At 44.2% G+C, this 26684-nt stretch overlaps 1 protein-coding gene across 1 annotated transcript in view; it reads left to right on the top strand.

The window, feature by feature from the left end:
* Positions 1-2238: 2238 nt before the first annotated feature.
* LOC115478931 (vitamin K-dependent protein S-like) overlaps positions 2239-26684 on the top strand; it is a 42059-nt gene continuing 17613 nt past the window's right edge. The window contains exons 1-4 of the mRNA XM_030216583.1: positions 2239-2348; positions 10115-10224; positions 12020-12212; positions 26323-26484. Of these exons, the coding sequence (XP_030072443.1) occupies positions 10118-10224; positions 12020-12212; positions 26323-26484 (462 nt within the window). The 5' untranslated portion in view covers positions 2239-2348; positions 10115-10117. The remainder of the gene's footprint in view (positions 2349-10114; positions 10225-12019; positions 12213-26322; positions 26485-26684) is intronic.

A 26684-nucleotide genomic window follows, 5' to 3' on the forward strand; every position in this document is an offset into this window, starting at 1 on the left:
CCGATAATGGAAAAAAAGGCGGCGTTAAGCCGCCGGCTTTACTTGGTCCTTTTATTTTCCAGACCAAGCCTCAAAAAGGTGCCCCAACTGACCAGATGACCACTGGAGGGAATGGGGGATGACCTCCCCATACTCCCCCAGTGGTCACCAATCCCCTTCCAAACTAAAAAAAAATAAAACTAAAAACCTTTTTTGCAGCCTTCAAATGCCGTACCCACCTCCATGACAGCAGAATGTGTTGTATCATCCGACAGCCTTTCCCTGGTTGTGATGTGGCTCTCGGGTGAGTGTGACCCTTTTCTGTTAGGTGCCCTGTAGAGTCACATTAGCAATGCATTGTGGTGGGTGTAGGGTACTGGGCTCTACTCCATGGTACTTTTCCCCCCTGCTAACTGGGTCAGAGTGTGCCCTGTTTTGTTTCCTGTTGTAGGCCATGCGGTTAGTGGCCATTTTTGTAAGCCAGTTTTAGTTCCCTTTCCTGTGTTACCCAGTTAGAGAACGTAGTTCTGTGCCAGAGCGGTGATGGGAGGCGAGGACTGGTGGTTAGGAGGCGGGAAGTACTGCTGCGCAGACTTGTATGGTCTGTGCCCTGAATAGGCAGGTACAAATCAAGGTAAGGTTTACACATATGTTTGTCTTGTGGGCAGACTGGATGGACCATGCAGGTCTTTTTCTGCCATCATCTACTATGTTACTATGTTAGTTCTTACCTTGAATGGTGCTGAAAGAGGGCATTGTACACCATTGTGCCAGCTCTGACCTACTGCTAATCTTAGTACCAGTGGGGCACAACCTTTGATCTGCAGTTAACTGTGAGTAAAGGTGGTTATTTCAAGAAGGACTTTTTCAGAGAGATTAGTCTTCAGGTGTGAACTGGTGTGCCAAAGTTATACAGCAGCAATAGTCCTAGAGGCTGTATGCAGGTCCCTGGAGCATTTTAGTGGGTGCAGTACATTTGTGGGTAGTGGGTTTGGGGAGGGGGCTCAGCTCCCAAATAAGGGAGCTATGCACGTGGGAGCTTTTCTGAAGTCCACCGCAGTGACCCCTAGGGTGGCTGGTTGGTGGTGTCCTGGCATTCAGGGGGGCCAGTGCACTAAAATGCTGGCTCCCCCCACGACCAAATGCCTTGAATTTGGCCGGGGTTTGAGATGGCCGACATAACTTTCCATTATCGCTGAGAAACAAACCCGGCGAACTCCACGACATTGGCCGGGCTAAACCGTATTATGAAAAAAAAAAGATGGCCGGCCATCTTTTTCGATAATACGGTTCCCGCCAGCTGTAGCGCCGGCGATCCTATTTGGCCGGTGACGTTCGATTATGCCCCTCCACGTCTCTCACATTTGGCAAGCCAGGTGGAAACACGACTCAGGACTGCTATTGGGTCACCCTGTCTTTGTTCAACCAATACCAACTGGATTTACAGCTTTTGTGCAAAAGACTATTATAGTTGCTAAGCAAGTGATCTTGTCTGAGTGGTTATCGCACCACTACCCATCTTACTCCCAGTGGCGGGCCCGTATGATCTCACTTCTGCGAGTCGAAAGGATGGGAGTGATAGACTTTAAATCCAAGACTGGGCTGAGGTTCCAGAATACTTGGAGCCCACTACTAAAACACTGACCCCGGCTGCTAGGAGCAGATTGTTGAACTTTTAATGGTGTCCTAGTATCTGAATAGTAAAGAGGGTTGGGGGGGAGGAGGGAATGGTCTGGGAGGGGGGAAAAACGGGGGGAGGGAGGAAGGGAAAGAGGGGGTGTTAGTAGGGAGGGAGATAGGAATAAGGTTAAATGCTTGTTGGCAATGTTGGTGATATTTCTCTTACCTGTAAAGATTCATATTTGCAACCCTGTTACGTGAAATAATGTTTAGCAGTATATGTACAGGTTATTTTATCTTCAATAAAAATGATATAGCATAACAAAACAAAACGTACTTTTCTGCAAGTGAAACAGGCTTTACCTGTGGGAAAAAAAAGCTTCGTAAATTAGCCCCAAAACGCTAACAGAAACAGAGATTGAAAATGGAAAACAAGTAAAACAAGTTCTGAGAAAGAAGGGAGGAAGTCCTTGGAAGTCAGCTGTCTGATAATGCAGGCACTGTAAACAGTGCACCACAAGAGGCCAGTCAGTATGATGAGAGTGGCCAAAAAAGCATCTGATTGGCTATATGTAGTGTTCATGTGTTATTTATTGAGGGTAGTATCTTCAGAAAGCAAATCTCTGCATTTTTAATTTGGGGTGCAACATAATGGCTCTAAGAGTTTCTTGTTATTAACACTCTTGCTGGAATGCAACCATCCATCTGAGGGAAGTACCATAAAGCAAGAACCGCCAAGTTCAGAAAAGGTAAGACTGACATTTCTCACTGTTGTCTTTTGTTTATTGGTTAAAATGTTTAAAGTAAAAGAATCCCGTATCTACAGTGTAGTTAGAGGCAGAGAGAAAACTCCACCTCCAGAATCTTTTGAATTAAGTCTGTTTGGAACATAAAGCTTTTAACAATAATTTGCTTCCATTGCTTCCAACCTTCGAAAGCTAATCAAGAATGTATTAAGTTATGTCCAATAAAAAGGTATCATCTTATTTTCTTTTCCATGTTTTATTTTGTTTGATTTCTATTGATAACCTTCCATTGGATGAAATTCTGTGATTGTATCACTCAAGACCTGTGTATAATATGTACCATGAAGCCTATTAAATTTTTAAGTGAAGTTAAAAATATAAAGGCAAAAATGATAAGCGGAAGTCAAGAATTTCATATCATTAAAATCAATGGCATGAAATTCTAAGTAATAAAATAGTCCAAATTGCTCCCTGGTGCAATTATAGAGTTTATAAAGAGAGACATATGTAACGGACCTACACATATGAAAACAAATATTTAATGAAATAATAAAAGCATGGAATGGTTTAGGAAATATTTTGATTTGATTACTACTGGTTACATAGTTGGTTGCCAGATGTTTACTAGACTCAGGGCATCTTTTACTAAGGCGCGCTCACGGTTTTAGTGCGCACTAAAATTGTGGACGCGCTAAACGTTAGAGACGCCCATAGGAATGCATTGGCGTTTCTAACGTTTAGCGCGCCTGCAATTTTAGTGCACGCTAAAACCGTGAGCGCGCCTTAGTAAAAGACCCTCCCAATAGCAAGGCACTGAGAATGGACTAAAATTTTCACATTTAACATAAAAATAGTTACTAATGATTGATTCTATTGTGTTTTAACAGATATATGCAGCACTGAACAGGTATATGTAACAGTCAGCAGCTCCCACCCAACAGAAAAGAAGCCTTAGATTAAAACAAGGGCTTGATTAGGAAGAGCCAGAAGCTTGTCAAATAATAGAGAAAATCCACAGAACAATAATAAACAGCACCATGGTTTTAAATGTTTGTTTGAAAGCTGTTGTATTCAGTGAGCAGTAAGAAATGGGCACTCAAGCACTGTGATGCTTAGTGAGTGAACATGCATAGCAGAGCCAGTGCTAGATTGACATTAGAGAAACCCCCACTTCCCAATTTTACTGCTGGTCCTAACCTCCTTTGCTGGTAGCAACTGCTCCAGCACATCTCCCTTGATCTCCTTTCTGCATAGCAACCACTTCTCTCCCCCTTCGCCCAGCACCATTACATTTCCAGCCTCTTCTTTTCTCCCTCCCACATAATGTAGAAAGGTATAGAGAGGACGGCATGGCATGTGAAAAGCTGGTACAGAAGCAAAGTTTGAATCCGTTTTCTACCATTGCCTGCACTACTTTAAGCCTGGTGCAGTGTTAATATTGTTGTTTCTCTTTTGACAGCTGTATTTGTGCTGCCAGGTTATCCACCTTAGAGGGCTGTGTCCGTGGAGCATGTGTCTGAAGTATTAGAGAGACCACTCAGCACTTTTTGTGTTAAGAAATTAACACTATAATCACCATCATATGACTGGAGTAAATCCGTCCTCTCTCTTTTTGTTACATAGTAGTAGTTTGGTGCTTGTAGTTGATTGCAGTAGTGTTGCCACAGTTGGAGCTCAGCACTTGATGTCACTGTGAAAATGTGCTAGGGTCAGTGGTGTGCTGGAGCCGGCTCGCAAGAGCCGCTTGTTAAATTTACTGGCATCTTGCGAGCCGGTTGTTGGGCAGTGCGAGCCGGCTCACCTCTGCTCCCCCGTTGCCCCGGTCCATCATCCATCTGCCCTCTGCTCCCACCCCGACAGACCTGGTTTCCTTCCCGCGCCGCTGCTTGCCTTTAAAAATTTTATTTTCCCTCGAGGCGCGCCGCTGTTGAAGCGAAGGCAGCAGGCTCAGCTGAGTTCCAGCCTTCCGTTCCGTTCTCTTCCCTCGCATCATGGCTCCGCCCTCGCGCAAACAGGAAATACGTCCGAAGAGGGCGGAGCCAGCTGGAACTCAGCTGAGCCTGCTGCCTTCGCTTCAACAGCGGCGTGCCTCGAGGGAAAATAAAATTTTTAAAGGCAAGCAGCGGTGGCGGGAAGGAAACCAGGTCTGTCGGGGTGGGAGCAGAGGGCAGATGGATGATGGACGACCGGGGCGGGGGGGGGAGGGGGGCTCGAAGAAGGCAGATGAAGGGGAGGAGGGCAGGGGGGAGACGAGGGTTGCTGGACATGGGTGGATCATGGAGGGGATGGCAGGAGGAGACGAGGGTTGCTGGACAGGGTGGATGGAGGGGAGAGGAGGGTCGCTGGACATGGGTGGATGGAGCATGGAGGGCAGGGGGGAGAGGAGGGTTGCTGGACATGGTGGATGGAGGGCATGGGGGAGAGGAGGGTTGCTGGACATGGGTGGATGCAGTGCAGGGGGGAGAGGAGGTTGCTGGACATGGTGGATGGAGGGCAGGGGGAGAGGAGGGTTGCTGGACATGGGGGATGGAGGGGAGGGTTGCTGGACATGGGTGGATGGAGCATGGAGGGCAGGGGGGAGAGGAGGGTTGCTGGACATGGGTGGATGCAGTGCAGGGGGGAGAGGAGGGTCGCTGGACATGGGTGGATGGAGCATGGAGGGCAGGGGGGAGAGGAGGGGTTGCTGGACATGGTGGATGGAGGGGCATGGGGGAGAGGAGGGTTGCTGGACATGGGTGGATGCAGTGCAGGGGGGAGAGGAGGGTCGCTGGACATGGTGGATGGAGGGCAGGGGGAGAGGAGGGTTGCTGGACATGGTGGATGGAGGGCAGGGGAGAGGAGGGTTGCTGGACATGGGTGGATGGAGGGGAGGGTTGCTGGACATGGGTGGATGGAGCATGGAGGGCAGGGGGGGAGAGGAGGGTTGCTGGACATGGGTGGATGCAGTGCAGGGGGGAGAGGAGGGTTGCTGGACATGGGTGGATGGAGCATGGAGGGCAGGGGGGAGAGGAGGGTTGCTGGACATGGTGGATGGAGGGCAGGGGAGAGGAGGGTTGCTGGACATGGGTGGATGGAGGGCAGGGTTGCTGGACATGGGTGGATGGAGGGGAGAGGAGGGTCGCTGGACATGGGTGGATGGAGCATGGAGGGCAGGGGGGAGAGGAGGGTTGCTGGACATGGTGGATGGAGGGCATGGGGGACAGGAGGGTTGCTGGACATGGGTGGATGGAGGGCATGGGGGAGAGGAGGGTTGCTGGACATGGGTGGATGCAGTGCAAGGGGAGAGGAGGGTTGCTGGGCATAGGTGGATGGAGGGCAGGGGAGAGGAGAGGAGGGTTGCTGGACATGGGTGGGGGCAGGGGGAGAGGAGGTTTGCTGGACATGGGTGGATGCAATGCAGGGGGGAGAGGAGGGTCGCTGAACATGGGTGGATGGAGGGCAGGGGGAGGAGGGTTGCTGCTGGACATGGGTGCATGGAGGGCAGGGCAGGGGGCAGAGGAGGGTTGCTGGACATGGATGGAGGGGGGGAAGAGTGAGGAATGAGATGAGAAGAGGGAAAAGGAAGAGAGGAGAATAACTGCACATGGATGAATAGGCTGAAGCTGGATCCACTGGACAGTCAAGTCTGCGGAGGACCCAGCTTTTACTTACAGATGTAGGGCAAGAAATGAAGAAGAAAGGCGGAAAATAAAGAAATAAATGGAAAGGAAGCCCTGGAAATGGAGTTAAGAGGACAGATAGCAGAATCGGATACTGGGCCGGCATGATCAGAAAAACAGTCACCAGACAACAAAGGTAGAAAAAATCATTTTATTTTCATTATAGTGTTTGGAATATGTCCACTTTGAGAATCAGGTGCTCAACATTAAAAGTTTATTTTTATTTATTTATTTATGGCATTTTATCCCACATTAAACATGAATTAGATTGCCCCCCCCCCCCCCAGGCTCTCTCCCCGGCTATAACCAGCTCTGCAATTTGGGGGGGGGGGGGGGCGCAGAGGTGGACCGGGGAGAGAGCCTGTTGTTAAACATTTACCAGCACACCACTGTTAGGGTTGTTGCTGCAGGAATGTAGCTCCTGATATGGTGCTACAGTGGAATTAAAGGAGGTTCCCACTATCACAGTACTGTAGTGAAAATATCCAAAAAGCACTGACATTTGAGACACAGCTCCCTATGTAAGTGATTATTTTCTTCATCATAAATCCATATTTATGTCAAATTAATCTGCAGCCCACCTCCCTTCCCCGTTTCTGTATCTCTGTGGCCAGTCTTAGCCTGTGAAAGGCAAAAACACACGGTGGATCCAAAAAAAAGGTCCTCTCACAATGAGTGTCTTCCTGAACAAGGTCTTTATTAACAGTAGCAGAATTGACCCGACACGTGACGTGTTTCGGCCGTGAGGCCTGCGTCAGGGGTCTAGCGTTATCTGTAGAGAAAAGTGCCTTGTAGGTCAGATGAAAAAATAGCACTAAAGCTGCTAAAAGCGATATCTTACACAAGAGTACGCTGTGCAGCTTTGTCATACGCTAATAATTACATTCCTCCTATTACAGATTCAACTATAGATTCCCTTACACTGCCACTGTGACCTAGCCATTAATAATTTAGAGAGAAGGAAGAAGTGAGACGGGAAATGCTGGCCTAATGCCTTGGGATCCATGTTTCTTCCTTATTGTATCTCTATCTTCAGCTTGCTTCTCTTCGCACTGTTTGACTAGTCTGTAAACTCCATCGAGGAGGGACAGTCTTCTCTGTGCACCTGTAAAGCTATGTTCAGTAGTAGTAGTGTTGGCACACACAGTCTTCAGTTTCCTGAACCTGCTGTCACCACAGACTAATATCTAGCCATCCTCCCTTGCCCTTTGCAGCACCCTCTGTATCTATACCAAGCACACTGCAATTATGTCACTGTTTTTGTTGCTACCAGCTTTCGTTCCCAGCTAGACTATCACATGGGTTCACTACCTATTTCCTCACACTTCCTGAATTTCCCTTCTTCCAAGGTCAGTAAAAGTTTGTGTACCAGTGTAATGAGTGCAGTCAGTAACCACGTCATCTTGCGATCTTCATGTAATGAGATGCCTTTGAAATCAGAGGATTATAACATCTCTCTATATAAAAGGCACCACCAACGTTCTAAATGAAGCCTCCAGCCGGAAGTGTGAAGGGGGAGAGATATCCGGTTTCCCCATAAGTGTCTGCCCCGCCCTCGCTCTCTCTGTAACCAGGGCCGGTCTTAGCAAGTGCGGGGCCCTATGCAGACCAATTTGGTGGGGCCCCATCCTAGCCCCGCCCCCACCCCAGCTCCACCCCATTGATTATTAAATTTTAGAACATTTTTTATTTATGAAATTTCAAATAAACACAAATGAAGCTAAATTTGTACAGAAAAACTGATTGAAATAATAAGCACAATGCTATCATGAAAACCCCCCTCACCAGAAATTATTCAGTTCAAGTCCACTACAATTAGTAGTTCCAATTCTCATAACCCCGGGGGGTCAGAGGTGCGGACACACAATCTCTCCACTGCAAAACACTATACACAAACTTGTGCAAAAACACACTCATAACCTTACCAAACCATAACAGCACTAAATCCAAGGACAGGACAAGCTACAACCTTATGCGTGGAAAGGCAGAACTGTAATTACACCAGGCTCTAAAATACCAATATACTACCTCGTGAAAAAAAGCAAAACAAAAGGGCTGCAAATACTACACACTAGCAGGATACTGCACCTTGATCATACATGAAAAACACATGACACAACAGATATGAAGGCAAAATACTGAACTGAAAAGTTACCTCAAGAAGTCAGACTCAGCATGCAGCAATACTAGAAAAATTGAAACTTAAATGCAAAATACCACAGATGCACATTTCCAAAATCTGACACATTCCAATTAATAAATTCTGAATAAAATACTTTTTTCTACCTTTGTTGTCTGATCATTTAGTTTTTCTATTCGCTTTGGTCCCGGTGTCTTCTGTTTTATGCAGTGTCTTCTTTCCATATGATATTTTTTCTCTCACCATGTCCACCATCCTCCTGTGTCCTTATGTGTTCTGTCTACCATCTGTAAATCCTCTCTCCCTGGGCCCTGCCCTCCCATCCATGTCCATCCTTCTTCCTCTCTCCCCTTCCCTCCTCCATCTGTCCATATCCAGCAATTCTCCTCCCTCCCCTCCATATCCAGCAATTAATCCTCTCTCCCTGGGCCCTGCCCAGTCCCATCCATATCCATCCATGCCCATCTGGCCCCGACCCCCTCCATTCATTCCTATCCAGCAATGCCCCTCTCTCCCTGAGTCCTACCCTCCCTTCCATCCATGCTTATCTGTCCCCTACCCCCTCCATTCATCCCTATCCAGCAATTTCCCTCTCTCCCTGAGCCCTGCCCAGTCCCATCCATATCCATCCATGCCCATCTGGCCCCGACCCCCTCCATTCATTCCTATCCAGCAATGCCCCTCTCTCCCCCTGAGTCCTACCCTCCCTTCCATCCATGCTTATCTGTCCCCTACCCCCTCCATTCATCCCTATCCAGCAATTTCCCTCTCTCCCTGAGCCCTGCCCAGTCCCATCCATATCCATCCATGCCCATCTGTCCCCTGCCCCCTCCATTCATCCCTATCCAGCAATGCCCCTCTCTCCCTGAGCCCTACCCTCCTATCCATCCATGCCCATCTGTCCCCTGCCCCCTCCATTCACCCCTATCCAGCAATTCCTCTCTCTCCCTTCCATGAACCCTGCCCTCCCATCCATGCTCCTCTCTCCCCTGCCCTCCCGCTCCCATGTCCCAACTGCCCGCCCGCCCTCTTCTCCCCCCCCCCTAGATCCCTTTCCTTTTTTGTTTCTTTTAAATTTACCTCCGTCCGGCAGCACAGCGTCAGTGAAGGAGGCGGCGCTTCCGAGTCCCGACGTCTCTAGCCTTCCCTTCACTCAGGGGCCCGCCTTTTCTGACGTCATTTCCTTGACGTCAGAAGAAGGTGGAACACTGAGCGAAGGGAAGGGGGAAGGCTAGAGACGTAGGGACTCAGTAGCGCCGCCTACTTCACTGATGCTGCGCTGCCGGACAGAGGTAAATTTAAAAGGAAGGTAAATTTAAATAGCGCTGGGAATCGGGAGCGGAGGAGGCTGACCGGGGCCCCCTTAAGCCGCCTCGGTCGCCTCCCCTTAAGATCGTCCCTGTCTGTAACACAAACAGTGAAGGAAAACACAGCAAAGCACGAAATCAAATCGCTCTCTCTGTAACAGTGAAGGACTCAGAGGGGGGAGGGGAGAGAGGGCAGAAGTCCTCACTATCTCTGTAACACAAACACAGCACAGCAAGAAACTTAACACTGAAGGACTCGACTCCGAGGGGGAGGGGACAGACAGCACAGGGGAAGGGAGAGAGGGCAGAGGGCAGGGACACACACACTCCCACATGCACACAGAAGAAAACCTTGCTAGCCCCCGTTTCATTTGCATCAGAAACGGGGCTTTTTTTTACTAGTAATGAAATATATTTCCCCTAATCAGGGTTTCAGAGAGGGCAGTTGTAACCAGGACAGTTTCCCTGAGGCCAAATGATTGTAAAAGGCTGGCAGGTCATAAAGACATCAGTATATTTGGCAAGTTTTGGTTTCCAAATGTTTAATTGCTCCAGGGTTCAAAACAGTTCTTGATAGTTCAGACCCTATATAAAACTGACTAGGCATCAGTCTTTAGACCTGCATGTTATATGATTAACTTTTTTCTCTGTACTTATATACAGAGCATGTGTGCACCTTTGGAGACAAGCAAATCCACAAATATCTTGCACCTGGGAATTGGGATCAACCTTACTGCTCTGCTTTTGGAACTCCATTGGCCTAACCTGACAAGGTAAAACGTTAAAATAGTTTAATCTGTGTTGTCACTTGGTTTCCAGTATATAAACTACATGATTTGACAGTGTATACAGATAGAAAACTATTTGCGTTTTGTGAAGTTTTTAATACAGAACTTCAATGATTTGAGGGTGAAAAGGGTGACTTTTTGAAAATAACTTTTCTCCAGATTTCACCACCAGTAGTGACTGCATTAAAGGATCCCAGGAATTATGTGGGTTTAGAGCTTTTTACTGAGCTCTAGAAGTACTAATCAACATACACATTGCTGAGCAACTGTGATGAGCGTTTGGGTATGATAAGTTCCTGCTCTAAAGAACTTACAGTCTAAGGGGCCATTTACTGATGGTGCTGGTATTTTTATTATAGGGCTCATATGCAGTAGGCCCGGAGGCAAATAATGCCCATCTATAGCATTAATAAATGACTCCCTGATAACCTGATATAACTAGAGTGATGCCCCAAAGTTTCAGTAGTGGGATTTGAACCCTGGCTTTCCTGTGTCTGTCCATTCTTCTAACCACTTCCAATTATAGCTCATTTTCAGTGTCTTATTTTGTAGTATGCAAAGAAAGGTTTGTCCGATGTTCCTCCTTTCTACAATTAGGGGGTCAGTTCATTACCCTTGAAATTTAGGTCTTCACTAAATACCGTAGCTGCATATCAGGTTTTTCCAAATGTTAAATGGTCAGGAAAAAAAGGCAATATTTTGCCACTCTTCTTACTGTTATGAAACACTCAGTTATTTGGATGGGCTCTAAAAATAGCTGGAAGGTGCATCAAGTGTACTCTTTAGTTCTGCCTCCAGAGGGTTATTGGCCCAACTGGGTATGTAGTTTCATTTCACTTTCCCCAGGCCTCTACTCTAAATAGATTTACTGCTGTATATGGCAACCTCAGTAGCAGCCTATCTTCCATTATTTCCTTGGGAGGGAAATTATTTTCTCTTTCTTCTATGGAAAATCATGAAATCTGACTCTGCCATTCCTCAAGGACCAGCTGAAGGAAAGTCAGTGGATAGTTTCCAGAGAGAGCTGAGCTGTTGGCCAATTTTGGATCTCATTGAGGATATGACTATGAGCACAAGATGCCTGCATGTTTTTTATTTCCGGCATCTCAACTAGTATATTGCATTGCTACCCTTTAAATGGGCCATGCCTGTGCTACTGAGCTATAACTGACAGTCGTCATGTATTCTTTGGTGAAACAGCAGACTTTTATTTAAAAGGGGCAAGATAAAATGAGGGACAGCAGTAGTTACTTGTGTGGTCAAGAAGTGTGTTCGTTGGTGTGTGTTTACATATAACTACCTATATGCATGTAGCATGCACCCCTGCTCACAGCAGTGACAGCAAGAGGCATGCAGTGCGAACGTATAATAGCTGTGTTGTGGAACTCCCATATCATTCAAAAAGGTGGTAAATAAATCTAAATAAATACCTCCCATTGTCTCAGGTACCCACTTACACTGTAAGCTCTTTGGGGAAGGGGTATGTTATACCTGAAAAAATATCACCACTGTATAACACTGTATGTCTAATAATGCTATATAAACAAATAGTGTTATTACTTCAACTTAAGATATGTTCAAAAACCAATCCACTGTCATGGTCACCTATACCCAGACTCATAAGGCACACATCATTTCTATAGGTTGAACTTTAGTGGGACAGAATAGGAGAAAGCTCTTACCTATCCTGACACTATGAAATAGAATTTTGGAAATAAATATTGATGTTTATCTTAACGTTCCTGTGAAAATATTGTTAATGTTGTATGTTTCCCCATAGTTCTTTATCATCCTTTGATTTTCGTACCTATGATTCAGAGGGAATTATTTTTCATGGTGAAATTGATGGGCCTGGGAGCTGGTTTCTTTTAGCTTTACGACAGAGACAGTTGGAGATTCAGATGAGCAATGAACATGGACAAATGATGATATCCCAGTTGGGACCCAACATTAGCGATGGAAAATGGCGAAGGGTAAGTAAAAACATCTCTCTGGCTTTTCTCCCATTGTCTCTATGAAGAAAATGCTTACTGCATTTGGTCCTGTAATTGGTATTTCTTTTTCTACTTTAGAGTAAAAAAATTATTTTATTGATCCAGGGCTGAATTTAAGATTGCAGTACTTTTAGGTAGAAGACCAGGGGAGGAGGGGCCCTCAAAGATTAAGCTGTGTTTTTGTGATAGGAATTAGCTATTTGGCTTATACCTATCTACTTTAGTATTATGTTTATAGGCAGCAGAAGGGGAAGGCCACTGGGGCAATGCCCTGACCAAGATTTTGCATAGCGCAGCATCAGTAGCTAGAGAGTTTGGAGATTGGACTGGATATTAGTAGGTGATACATCAAATTTATTAAATATAACATTTAATTGGATTTAGCTCACACCTTTTTCAGTAGTAGCTCAAGGTGAATTACATTCAGGTGCACTAGGTATTTCCCTGTCACCAGAGGGCTTACAATCTAATTTTGTATTGAGGCAGTGAAGGGTTGCAGAAGGTCACAAGGAGCTACAGTGGAATTTGAACTGGGCTTCCCTGGTTATCAATCCAATGCTCTAAAAACTGCATCCTAGCCGAATGAGTATTGCTCATTTGGAGGCAGGTTGTCTAAGGCTAATATTAGAGCCAGACAGCGGCATTGTTTAATCTGTCGCAAAATGATGTGAATCTGCTAATTTGGGTCTTAATGTAAGATATGAACGGCAAGCTTCATTCTATAATTGATACAATGTTAGATTCGTATCTGATTTCCCATCAGTGTTAAAATTACAGCAACCAAGATCCTTTTAAGGTGTGTTCACACCATTTTGCGGTAGCACACAGCAGTGCCATAGCCAGGCAGCCAGTTTTGGTTGGGCCTGAGCCCAAAGTGGGTGTGCACTAAATTTTCTGTGTTCCCACCGTACTCCAACATAAATACTTTAGCTAATGAGGATCCCCAAGCTCTGTCAGCTGAAGATTTCCTCCAAAGGTGGACAGAACTCCCTTGAACCAAGCTTGGCAGGCAGCAGCAACATACCTGAGCCACAAATCCCAGCACCCCATGCATGCTTAGTTGTCAGTGGCTCAAGGATGCTTCCAACTGCATGGCTTGGTAGAAGTTTTGGCTGCCTTTTGGAGGAGGTCCTCAGCTGGCGATGCTTAGAGATCCCCCACTAGCTACAGTAAGGGTCAGAATTGGTACTGGACATATGAGGGCCCAGGTCAGAAAATAAAGGCGGAGGGGCTCCGATCCCCTCTTCCCTGCTTCCCCTCCGATCTCCCACTTGCCATTACTGTGACACTGACAAGAGGCTCACCAAATATAGAACAAGGGATCACAAATAAAACTATGTACACAACAATTGAACTGGAAACCCCAAGAAGTTAAACCTGGCATGTACTGCTACACTGAAGAGGAAAAAAAACAGAAATGCATTTCCTTTTCTACTGAACACAATGCAAAGATATCTGCTACAAACATTTAATTTCACATATTCCATTTAAATCATTCAAAATAAAATGCCTTTTGTTTTTTAATCTTTGAACATTATGTTGGTTCTAGTTTCTCTCTTCTGCTTTTCATTCCCGCTTCTGCTAATTCTCCTTCAAGTGGCTGCTGTCCATTTGTGTTTTCTCCTCTCTCATTCCATTCCCTCCATACACCTGCCTCTGACATTTTCCTCTGTTTGTCTCTGTCCACTCAAATTTCACCCTTTCTTACCCTTCTCCTTTTTACTTTTCAGCTACCTATCAAATTTCCATATCCTTCTCATGCTCACTAGCTTTCCCATTCCCCATCTCACTCCTTCCTCAGCCTTCCTTTCCTTTTTATCTTTAATCTAATCTCCATTACCATATTTCTATACCCTGTAATCACTATCATTCTCTTATTAGTTTCCTTCCCACCGACCTCTTTCCCCCTCTTGGCCTATCCCACATGGTTCCACCACTCCTAGCATCTTTTTTTTTGTTACATTTGTACCCCGCGCTTTCCCACTCATGGCAGGCTCAATGCGGCTTACATGGGGCAATGGAGGGTTAAGTGACTTGCCCAGAGCCACAAGGAGCTGCCTGTGCCTGAAGTGGGAATCAAACTCAGTTCCTCAGTTCCCCAAGACCAAAGTCCACCACCCTAACCACTAGGCCACTCCTTCTACCCTTTTAGCCCAGTATCTGCTTCGTCTTTCACCCACCCCACCCTCATAGTCTGACATCTCCCTGTCCTCGCCTCCTGCTCCCTCCCCTGTGGTCTAGCATTCCTCCCTCTCTCTCTCTACCTCTCCCTCCCCCACCCTGGTTGTCCAGCACTTCTCTGGATCTTCCCCCATCCATCTTAAGCATCTCTTGAAAGGGTTGCCAGCAGCAGTTCCGAAATGCTGCCTGCCACTGTCCCAGAACCTCCCCTCTGCCTTGTTCCACCCAGGCAGAAACAGGAAGCTGTGTCAGAGGGAGTAGGATGCAGCAGAGGAGAGAAGCACTGGGTCAGCGAGAGGCAGCGTGTGGGAATCGCTGCTGCTTCTGGTGACCTTTTCAAGAGACGTTTAAAGCAAGGAGGGAGATATAGGACCACAGGAGCTTTCTATGCTGGCGCTGTCAAAGGTGTACCGCTGCTGTGTGGACCTGAGTCCACTTCTGGGTATGCCTCTGACACACAGAGGTAGCCAATCACATCATTCCCTCACTTTTGGCCTGGGAAAAGGAGAGCAGAAAAGCACATTATTTTGTAGCTGCTGTGGAGTTGTCTGAACCATAGGTTTCAGCTCCTCAGCCAAAAGTCACTTTAAGCTCTGAGCACTCCTGTGATTGGCTTCTGCAACTCCCTGCTAGCCTGAGTGTCATTTCCAAGAACACTCCACAGCTCAGAGTCTGTCTTGCTGTTTCACTTCAACCTAGCTGGTTTTCCATTTCCAGACTGGGCAGCACAGCTCTCTGATTGTATCCGGGCTTGCGCTCTGTACATGTTGCTCCTTCTCTGAGTTCCATTTCTGATTTCAAACACAAAATCTCTAGGCTCCACTTCCACTGAGGAGAGGAATGAGGAGGCTCTTATGTCCCACTGCTTCCTCCCCCCCCCCCCCCCCCCCCACACACACTCCTCCACAGCTTTCTGCTCTTTCAGGTGGAGCTCGTTGATCTTTCTGTACATGTACTTTTCCTTTAACCCTAGCATTGCTATTCGCCCTGTTAAACAAGTAGCCCAACATCCACAGGGAAAATTATTTGCCTTGAATTTCAGCTCTTATATTGCACATAAGTATTGCCATACTGGGAAAGACCAAAGGTCCATCAAGCCCAGCATCCTGTTTCCAACAGTGGCCAATCCAGATCACAAATACCTGGCAAGATCCCCAAAAAGTACAAAACATTTTATACTGCTTATCCCAGGAATAGTGGATTTTCAACAAAGTCCATTTAATAACGGTCTATGGATTTCTCCTTTAGGAAGCCGGCCAAACCTTTTTTTAAACTCCGCTAAGCTAACCACCTTTATCACATTCTCTGGCAACGAATCCCAGAGTTTAATTATACGTTGAGTGAAGAAACATTTTCTCCGATTCGTTTTAAATTTACTACATTGTAGCTTCATCAAATGCCCCCTAGTCCTAGCATTTTTAGAAAGAGTGAACAGACGCTTTACATCTACCCGTTCAACTCCACTCATTATTTTATAGACCTCTATCATATCTCCTCTCAACCACCTTTTCTTCAAGCTGAAGACCCTAGCCGCTTTAGCGTTTCCTCATAGGGAAGTTGTCCCATCCCCTTTATCATTTTCGTCACCCTTCTCTGCACCTTTTCTAATTCCACTATATCTTTTTGAGATACTGCGACCAGAATTGAACACAATATTCGAGGTGCGGTCGCACCATGGAGCAAAACAAAGGCATTATAACATCCTTATTTTTGTTTTCCATTCCTTTCCTAATAATACCTAACACTCTGTTTGCTTTCTTAGCCGCAGCAGCACACTGAGCAGAAGGTTTCAACGCATCATCAACGACACCTAGATCCCTTTCTTGGTCCGTGACTCCTAATGTGGAACCTTGCATGACGTAGCTATAATTCGGGTTCCTCTTTCCCACATGCATCACTTTGCACTTGCTCACATTAAACGTCATCAGCCATTTAGATGCCCAGTATCCCAGTCTCGTAAGGTCCTCTTGTAATTTTTCACAATCCTCCCGCGATTTAACGACTTTGAATAACTTTGTGTCATCAGCAAATTTAATTACACTAGTTACTCCCATCTCTAGGTCATTTATAAATATGTTAAAAAGCAGCGGTCTGAGCACAGACCCCTGGAGAACCCCACTAACAACTACCCTTCTTCATTGAGAATAATGACCATTTAACCCTACTCTCTGTTTTCTATCTTTTAACCAGCTTTTAATCCACAATAGAACACTACCTCCTATCCCATGACTCTCCAATTTCCTCTGGAGTGTTTCATAAGGTACTTTCTCAAACGCCTTCTGAAAATCCAGATACATAATATCAACCGGCTCACCTTTATCCACATGTTTGTTCACCCCTTCAAAGAAATGTAGTAGATTGGTGAGGCAAGATTTCCCTTCACTAAATCCATGTTAACTTTGTCTCATTAATCCATGCTTTTGAATATGCTCTGTAATTTTGTTCTTAATAATAGTCTCTACCATTTTGTCCGGCACCGACGTCAGACTCACCGGTCTATAATTTCCTGGATCTCCTCTGGAATATTTTTAAAAAGTCAGTGTTACATTGGCCACCCTCCAGTCTTCCGGTACCACATTCGATTTTAAGGATAAACTACATATTTCAAACAATAGCTCTGCAAGGAGAAGAGCATGAGGAGTGAGATTTTTTTTTTTTGCCTGTTTGCAGCCAGTCACTGTTACTGTCAGGGCAGCTGCTTCTGTCAGCTGCTGTGGGTGCAGCAGCTCACCTGTACCTCCAATGTTATTGTGCCTCTTCATTGTGGGTTTGGGACTGCATTGGGGAAGGCCTCCCTCCTTCCAGGAGGTAAACAGACCTTTCTACTTGTTTACATTATAAACTTTGCTAAATAAGTTTTCACCTGGTGAAATATTAATTAAGCCCTCTGATAGTGTATCCAGTTTTTTTTGTTTCACAAGAGCAGCATGATTAGTTTTCATGTATTTTATAGGGAAATTACATTAATTAGAGCTTGGGTAGAGAATGACATCCATCTGAATAGATCTGTCTTACTTCTGGGTTCTTCTAGTAATACTGTCAGTGAGTTTTGACTATTTTTTTTCTTCTACACATCTGGACAAAGTTATGGCTAAAGCTAAGTATACTTCATGAGCTCTGGAATCTCATCCATCATGGGTTGTAGATGAGAGGGTAGGCCTTGACCCTTTTTTCTGCTTCAGATTATAACCACCTGGTTAGTTAAGGACTCTTTTCCTGTATTGTTGAAAGGAGCGCCGATCTATCCACGGATTTAAAAAAAAAAGTTAAATCTGATCCTGAAGATTTCGCTAGTTAGTGTCCTTTAATTTACTGTTAATCAAAATTATGGATCAAGCGGTCGTTGTACATTTAAGTGAACATGTAGAGGACGCTAATATCTTGAACCTCGGCAAGTAGGCTAAAAACACATAGTACAGATGTAGTTCATGTTTTATTTCTAAAATGTAAAGACCATCTCATTGACTCAAAAGATGGAAAAATGCTTTCCCCAAGTGTTGATGCTAATATGAGCACTACCTTTGACACAGCTGATCATGTCATTCTCCACTTTGATATAGCAGGTCTAGTTCTTTCATGGTGTAGGTCTTTCCTTTAGCTACACTGTTCGCTTCTGATCTAAATAGTTTTTGATCATCATATACTGTGACTTTGGGCGTACCACAATCTTTATTTAATTGTTATTTGAAACCCTCAGTTGATCTTTTATGCTGACAAATATCCAGCAGATCCTACCAAGAATTCAACAGAGTGAGAGTAGAATTGTCTGACTTTAGTTGTCTTCAAATAAACTGTTGTTGAACCCTTGGACAACTGGAGTGCTTTGTCAGAAGCCACCAGGGCTGGATTTGCTCAACTGAAATTGAGGGAATAATTACACAAGTGATGGGTTGATATGAATCCTCGGTGTTAACTTGGATAATTCTTTGATTCTGGGAAAACTTATTTATATGTCTGAAACTGCTTTTCAGGTCCTACAGTCTGCATCAAGGTAGTCCTCTTCACTCTACTGATCTTGCTATTGTGGTTCAGTTTATAATCTCTCACCTGGATGAAATGTGTAACATCTATATAGGTCTTCTTACAAATTCCATTCACCAACTTCAATTGGTGACGACATCTGCCAGAGTGGCTTCTGAGGCTAGTCATTTTGATCATATAACTCCAGTGGCGTAGCAAGGGCGGGGCGGTCCGCCCCGGGTGTTACCTCAAGGGGGGTGCTCCCAAAGTCCTTTTCTTCCTGCCAGCTCCCGCACCCTACTACCTTTACAAAAGAAATCTCGGAAGCCGAGGCGCAGCGCCTCGTGTCTGCATGTAAAAGCAGTGTGGATTGTCTCTTCGGGCCTTCCCTCACTGTCTGTCCCGCACTCCGCTGACGCAACTTCCTATTTCCGCAAGGGCGGGATAGACAGAGTGAGGGAAGGCCCGAAGAGACGATCCATACTGCTTTTACATGCAGACACGAGGCGCTGCGCCTCGACTTCCGAGATTTCCTTGTAAAGGTAGGGTGCGGGAGCTGGCAGGAAGAGGACTTTGGACGGAGCTGAGGGTAGGCACTGGGTTGGGGGGAGACTCAGATGGGAGAAGGGGCGTGGAGCCTCACAACAGTTAAAATGCACTGGGGGGGTCATCGTGCTGCACCCGGGGGGGGGGGGGGGTGCAACGGCGAACCGCCCCTGGTGGCTGCCACCCTTGCTACGCCACTGTATAACTCTTATGTTGATAGCATTACATTGGGTTTATGGCATGTTTATTTCAATAATTAGTTACTGACATTCAAAGACACAACAATCAACCAAAAGGAACAACCTCCGGATATGAATACCGCCGACTAAAAAAAGGAAAACAACAACGACAACAAATCCAATCATCGAAGAAACAGACAACTAATAAAAATAAACACATCGAACCCGCCCACGGAACCATACCATTCAATCCAACTAGGATACATCAATGCAAGATCAGCAGTAAGCAACTCAGTAGATATACGAGACTGGATTACCACGGATAACTTAGACCTTCTATTTATTACAGAAACCTGATTCCACAGCCCTACAGACCCCGCCATTTTAGAAACATGCCCACCAGAATACAAAATAACCCACTGGACAAGAAATGGAAAAAAAAGAGGCGGCGGAATAGCTATTATCTACAAACCCGAATTCACCATCACTATCACGGGCGAATCTACCTCGACTCAACTTGAAATTGCATCAACAAGAATCAATCATCCAAACCTAATAGGACACCTTAACACAATCCTATTCTACAGACCACCAGGAAAATGGCAAGACTCCCAAGCACAACTCATGGATTTCGTCTCGAACTCCTGCATATCAGCCTCAAACATCCTCATACTAGGAGACATCAACCTACACCTAGAAGATGACACTTCATCAAGCACACGAGAATGCAAAGAATTCCTAAAACTTTGGGATCTGCAAGTACCCAACACACAACTAACACACGAAAAAGGACACACACTTGATATCATAACAAACAAATTTGAACCGGATTCAACCATCACACTCACTGACACAAGATGGACACCTACACTATGGTCAGACCACCATAAAGCAAATGTCTCTCTCTGCTGGCGAAAAACACACACTAACACAATCAATAAACATGAGCGAACAACATACACAACGAGAGGAAAAATAGACCCCACAATATTCTGGCAAAAGATCTACCAGAACGAATGGCCAACAAACGCTGACAACATCCAATTCCTCCAAGAATGGGACGATCTATGTACAACAACATTAGACAAAATCGCCCCAATCCAAACCAGAACATCACGCAGGAAGAAAACAAATCCATGGTTCACCGAAGAGCTGAAAAAACTTAAAACACAAGTCAGAAAACTAGAACGAGAATGGAACAAAAAAAAAAACCGAACAAACACTGAACGCGTGGAAACTACTTCGGAGAAAATACAAATACACCATAAAACAGACCAAAAGACTACATTACAAAACAATAATAGGACCAAACTACAAAGACACACATAAACTCTTCAACCTTGTGAACAAACTGTTAGACACCACACCAGTTACAAACAACGGCAAAGATGTACCAGATGTGGACAAACTTGCGAAATACTTCAAGGAGAAAATTATACAACTACGACTCAAAATACCTGCCAGCCCTATTGAGTACGCCACAATTTTAGACTGTCTAGACCCAGAAGAAGGAACATACCCTGCAGACAGAACTTGGACCGAATTCGAAATACTATCTGAAGACCTCATATCTGAAACTCTCAAAAGATATGCAAAATCCAACTGCTAACTAGACACGTGCCCGAACAACCTCATGAAATCTGCTCCTAACAATTCATAACAGACCTAACGAGCCACATAAACTTCATGCTACAAAATGGACTTTTCCCAAAAGAAAAAGGAAAAATCTTACCCCAATCCCTAAAGACACAAAGAAAAGCACAAGTGAAATAACCAACTACAGGCCAGTAGCATCCATACCTTTAATAACCAAAATAACAGAAGGAATGGTAACCAAACAACTCACAAACTATCTAAACAAACACTCAATACTACATGACGCCCAATCAGGATTCCGGTCGAATCATAGCACAGAAACAGTATTAGTCACCCTTATGACCAAATTCAAACAGACAATTGCAACTGGCAACAATATACTCCTCCTTCAATTTGACATGTCAAGTGCCTTTGACATGGTTGACCACGGAATCCTATTACACATACTCGAATACTTTGGCATTGGAGGTAATGTCCTGAATTGGTTCGAAGGGTTCCTAACCCAACGTTCATATCAAGTCACATCAAATTCGACCACATCTAAGGCATGGATACCTGAATGTGGAGTACCACAAGGATCACCTCTCTCACCAACCATTTTTAACTTAATGATGATCCCTTTGGCAAAACTCCTATCAAACCATAACCTTAACCCATATATCTATGCTGATGATGTGACAATATACATCCCCTTCAAACAGGACATAAACGAAATCCTCAATGAAATTGATCAAAGCCTACACATCATGAACACATGGGCAGATGCATTTCGACTAAAATTAAATGCAGAAAAAACTCAATGCCTGATTCTCACATCTCAATACAACACAAAAGAATTCACAACCATAAACACTCCAAACCTGAACCTTCAAGTCTCAAACACTAAAAATCCTTGGAATCACCATCGACCGCCACCTAACGCTTGAAACTCATGCTAACAACACAACAAAAAAGATGTTTTACAGCATGTGGAAACTAAAAAGGATAAGACCGTACTTCCCAAGATCCGTCTTTCGCAGCCTAGTGCAATCCCTTGTGCTCAGCCATTTGGATTATTGCAACTCACTATACGCAGGCTGCAAAGAACAAACACTGAGGAAACTTCAAACAGCCCAGAATACGGCAGCCAGACTCATCTTTGGAAAGCCAAAATATGAAAGTGCAAAACCATTAAGAGAAAAACTGCACTGGCTTCCACTCAAGGAACGCGTCACTTTTAAAGTATGCACATTAGTCCACAAAATCATTCACGGTGAAGCCCCATCCTACATGTCTGAGTTAATAGACTTACCACCCAGAAATGCCAAAAGATCATCCCGAACCTTCCTTAACCTCCACTTCCCCAATAGCAAAGGCATGAAATACAAAACATTACACACGTCAACCTTTTCTCACATGCGCACGCAGTATTGGAATAAACTGCCGCGCAACCTAAGAACAACCAACGAGCAAGCTTCCTTCCGCAGATTATTGAAGACTCATCTTTTCGAACAAGTCTATGGATAGAAACAAAACACATAAAGTCCACACTTTACTGTTCACTAATGCATCGTACATTCACCTCGGAACTCCATTCCCTGTATTATCACATCACTCATACCTTTTTTCACAGAAAGTTATATACCATATGACTTCATGCCTTTCTATCGCCTCTAAGTTCCCATTGTTTCCTTCCAAAGTTGCAATGCCTATGTTCCAGTATTACATCCCTTAACGACACCCCAATTGTTTCGCATAACCCTGCGTAATATTATCCACAACTATCTGTAACAATTGTATTTCCAATATTCAACTCATATTGTAAGCCACACTGAACCCGCAAAAAGGTGGGAAAATGTGGGATACAAATGCAATAAACAAATAAATAAAATGGCCAGGTTTTTTATTTATTTTTTTATTATATCAATTTTTATTGATAACACTTAAACACAATACATCAAGTAATTCGAACAATACATAAGAGATATCAAGCTTATAAGTTTTCCTCCCTCTTCCCCCAACTCCCCCCCCCCCCCTCTCTATCCCCACCCTCAACTCTTTCCTCTACCGGTTCTATTAACAGTTCAATATCCTGCTTCTTGCAACAGGTGTCAGAGTGTCCCAAAATGGAAGCCAGACTTTACAGAACTGGTCTCCTTTTTTCGAGGCCAAGTCTCCCACTTTTTTCTTTTCCAGCATGCAGCATTGCATCATGGCTCCTCGCCATTGCGGTGTTCCAGGTGGTTCTGATTGTAGCCACAATTGTAGTATGGTACGTTTGCCCATCAAGACTACTCTTTTCAAGAACGCTTTAAATCCCTCTGGTGACTTGCCACGGACCCTATAGACATCAAATAGCTGTCCTGGCATTGGTTGCCAGTGTATGTTCCACATTTGCGATACTTGTTGTCCCAGTTTTATCCAGAAGGGGATCACTTTTGTGCAATACCAAAACATATGCCCTAGAGAGGCTCCCACAGTTCCACATTTTGAGCAGTCGTCTGTTGTTCTCAGGGTCGCCTTATAAGCCCTGTGTGGTGATATATATAGCCTCATGATAAATTTGTAGTGCATTTCCTGCCAAGTCACATTCTCTGTCACCCGATACACACCCATTAAGCACAATTTGATCTGTTCTGGGTCCGGTTTCCACCGCAGCTCCTGGTGCCATTGTTGTGACACTTGCGTGTAGTCCAGTGTCCCCTGTAAGTCTCTTAGATGATGGTGGAAGTACTTAAGCGGTACTTTTAACTGTGCTTCCAGGCCCAGCATCTCACTCATGGATTCCCATACTTGCTGAGTGAGAGCCGATGCAGGCAATGTTCGTATGTAATGTTTGAGCTGCATATATTGAAAATAGTCTTTCTGTCCAAGTCCAAATTCTGTGCACAGGGCCTGGAATGTTTTAATGGTCCCTGTTTCAGACACCACCTGAAATAAATATTTAATACCACAAATCTCCCATTTCCTAAACAAAGCCGATTTCCCCCCCTCTGGGAATGCCAAGTTACCTTTAATGGGTAGTAGTGGGGACACTACACTGTTCCATTTGTTTTTCTTACTCAACCATTTCCATGTTTTCCGCAAAGGGTTCAAAAGAAATCTATATGGGCCCAGGGTTGGGAGTTCTTCTGATGGGGCATGTAGCCAATAAGCAAAACTCATTGGGGCCATCAGTGAGGTTTCCACTCTAGTGCAGGAGAAAAACTCCCTCGAGCGGAACCAGTCTGATAAATGCCTCAAATTACAGGCGATTGGTATAAGCTTTAAGTCAAGTAGCCCCAGCCCCCCTTTTAGACAAGGTCTTATAAGTTTGTTTAATCCAATGCGTGCACGTTTTCCTTGCCACAAGAACGTTGTAAGGGTTTTGTGTAGCCACCTCTCCTCTTTATATCCCAATATAGCAGGGATCATCTGGAAAATGTATGTCCATTTGGGAAAAATAAACATGTTATACATGGTGATTCTTCCCCTCAAAGACAGAGGTAGGCCCTGCCATCCCTGCAAAGCTTCTTTTGTATGCCTCTTCAAGGGGTCCATATTCTCTTTGTACAAATTTGTTAAATCCCTCGGTACATAGACCCCTAGGTATTTGAGTGTGCCCACGGCCCATTGAAAGGGGAAAGGGCCCTCCCACTCCTTTTGCACTGTTTCCTGTACTGGAAGGGCCAGTGATTTTTGTAAATTTAATTGTAATCCTGAGTAGAACCCAAATTCGTCTATGACTTCTAATAGGCGTTGGACTGAGGTCTTCGGTTGAGTAAGGGTAAGGAGCATATCGTCAGCGAAAGCCAGTGTTTTTATTAATGTCCCGTGTAGTGTGACTCCCTGTATGTCCGGGTCTAGTAGCATTGTGCGTAAGAGTGGTTCTAAAATATAAGAGGAACAGTAGAGGGGATAATGGGCATCCCTGCCTGGTGCCGCGCTCTACTTTAAAGGGTTTAGATCTGGTGCCATTTATTAGTATTTGGGCTGTGGTATTTTTGTATAGTGTTTTTGTGGCATCTAAAAACCAGCCATCCAAGCCCGTGTGCTCAAGTACCTGAAACATGTAATCCCAGTTAACTTTATCAAATGCTTTGGCTGCATCTAGGCTAACTAATAGGAGAGGATCTCCCGTAGCCTGCCCATACGCCACTGCTAAAAGGACTTTCCGTACCTGTTGAACCGCCTGATGGCCCTTAACAAACCCTACCTGGTGTTCTCCGATCAACATTGGCATCAGGTTTTTTATTTTAGATTTATTCATGGACTGGTTTCCCCCTACACAGACTCTTAGATCTGTAGACTCAGGCCTTCTGACTGCATCAGCACTGAAGAGGTGCCCATTTGGTACAAAACTCTTTTTCTGCTATTTGCCTTCTCTTTGGATTGTTATGCCTTTAGAAGTACATAGGACTATTGGGATCTGGATATCTGAGCAAGCTTTTTGTATGGATCTGTATTTTTCTAGCTGTTTGCTGATATATTTTGTATTACATGGATTTTTATTTATGTGACTTTCATTTTTGTTTAACTTTTATTATGCTTTTTGTTTATTTATGTTTTAATTTGTTGAGTATGTCAGCGAATAGCCAAAGAAGCACATGGAGCCTTCAAGAGTGGGGGGAATCACAACTATACTTTTAATCATACCCAACACAGTCCGTGTGGGTGAAACCGTCTACATCGGGGGTCTAGGCAAATGAACATAGATAATAAACAATTTACATAAAAATTATAGATTACAGCCAGAAGATAATTTAAAATAATACAAAATATAAATGAATAATGAAATTAAAAAATATAGAGGAATAAATGTGAACATACAAACCAATTAAAAATACTAAACATAAATTATGGATTATGAACGAATGGTTTACAGCAAAATTATCAATTTCAACCTTAAAATAATTTAAAATGACATGATTTAGGGCTGTCGAGAAAAATATACATAAATGTTAAATGAATATACTGACCAATAAAAAATGATAAAATAATTTACATAAACTGAGGAATAAAAAAGCAAGTGGAAGCTGCATGTAGCTCATACCTAGTGGTATCTGGGTCCTAAAGTTATCAACCATCCAGTGGAAAGATATAATCTTGTCTTGAGGAAGACAAATTTGCTTGAAACTGAAGTGACACACAGTCTTAAAAAATGTGAAGTGGATATATAAAAATACTTGTGTAAGAAGGTTGCTTGAAAAATGGTGGTACAAATGTGCAGTGCTTAATGTTGTACCACTATTAGACATTTTTTTATAGTGTGTAATAAATTAGTAGCAAGTATTAAAGGAAAGGTGCTTTTCCTCCAGTTTTTGGTTGCCTTCAGAATTTAACACATTAGGCCAGCCGTTCCCAACCTAGTTCTCGCGGCACACCTAGTCCCATCAGGTTCTCAGAATATCCACAATGAATATGCGTAAACAGATTTACATACACTGCCTCAACTGTGTGCAAATCTAACTCATGAATATTCATTGTGTATATCCTGAAAACCCTATGGGACTAGGTGTGCCCAGAGGACTGGGTTGGGAATGGCTGCATTAGGCATTCAGGTCTGTACTGAATATGGCAGTATTTGATCAGTCACTGAGCCACAAGAAGATATGCCCATGAACAATGTAATAAAAAAATTGATTTTCTCACCATTCTGTGCTGTTTAGGTGTCTATTGACAGAAATGAAGCCATTATTGAAATAAGATTGGATGGTATACTACTCATAAATCTTTACCAGCGCACTCAGCAGATAGCTCAAAATAATACATGGCTCACCATTGCTCTTGGAGGTTTGATACCAAATTCCACCGTCCAGCTTCTGAGTCCGGTAAGTTTGAATGTGTCTTATACAATGCTTCCTGTCTACCGAATGCTATAAAAACAACGCATGACTTGAGAACCTTCCGGAAGTTATTGAAGACGCATCTGTTCGAAGAGACTTACAATAAAAATCCTCCTTAATGACTTGATTCCATTCTACATCTAAACCAACTAATACTGATTCCTTCTAATTTGATTATGTTAATC

The sequence above is a fragment of the Microcaecilia unicolor genome, chromosome 10, assembly GCF_901765095.1.
Source record: "Microcaecilia unicolor chromosome 10, aMicUni1.1, whole genome shotgun sequence".
Lineage (NCBI taxonomy): Eukaryota > Metazoa > Chordata > Amphibia > Gymnophiona > Siphonopidae > Microcaecilia > Microcaecilia unicolor.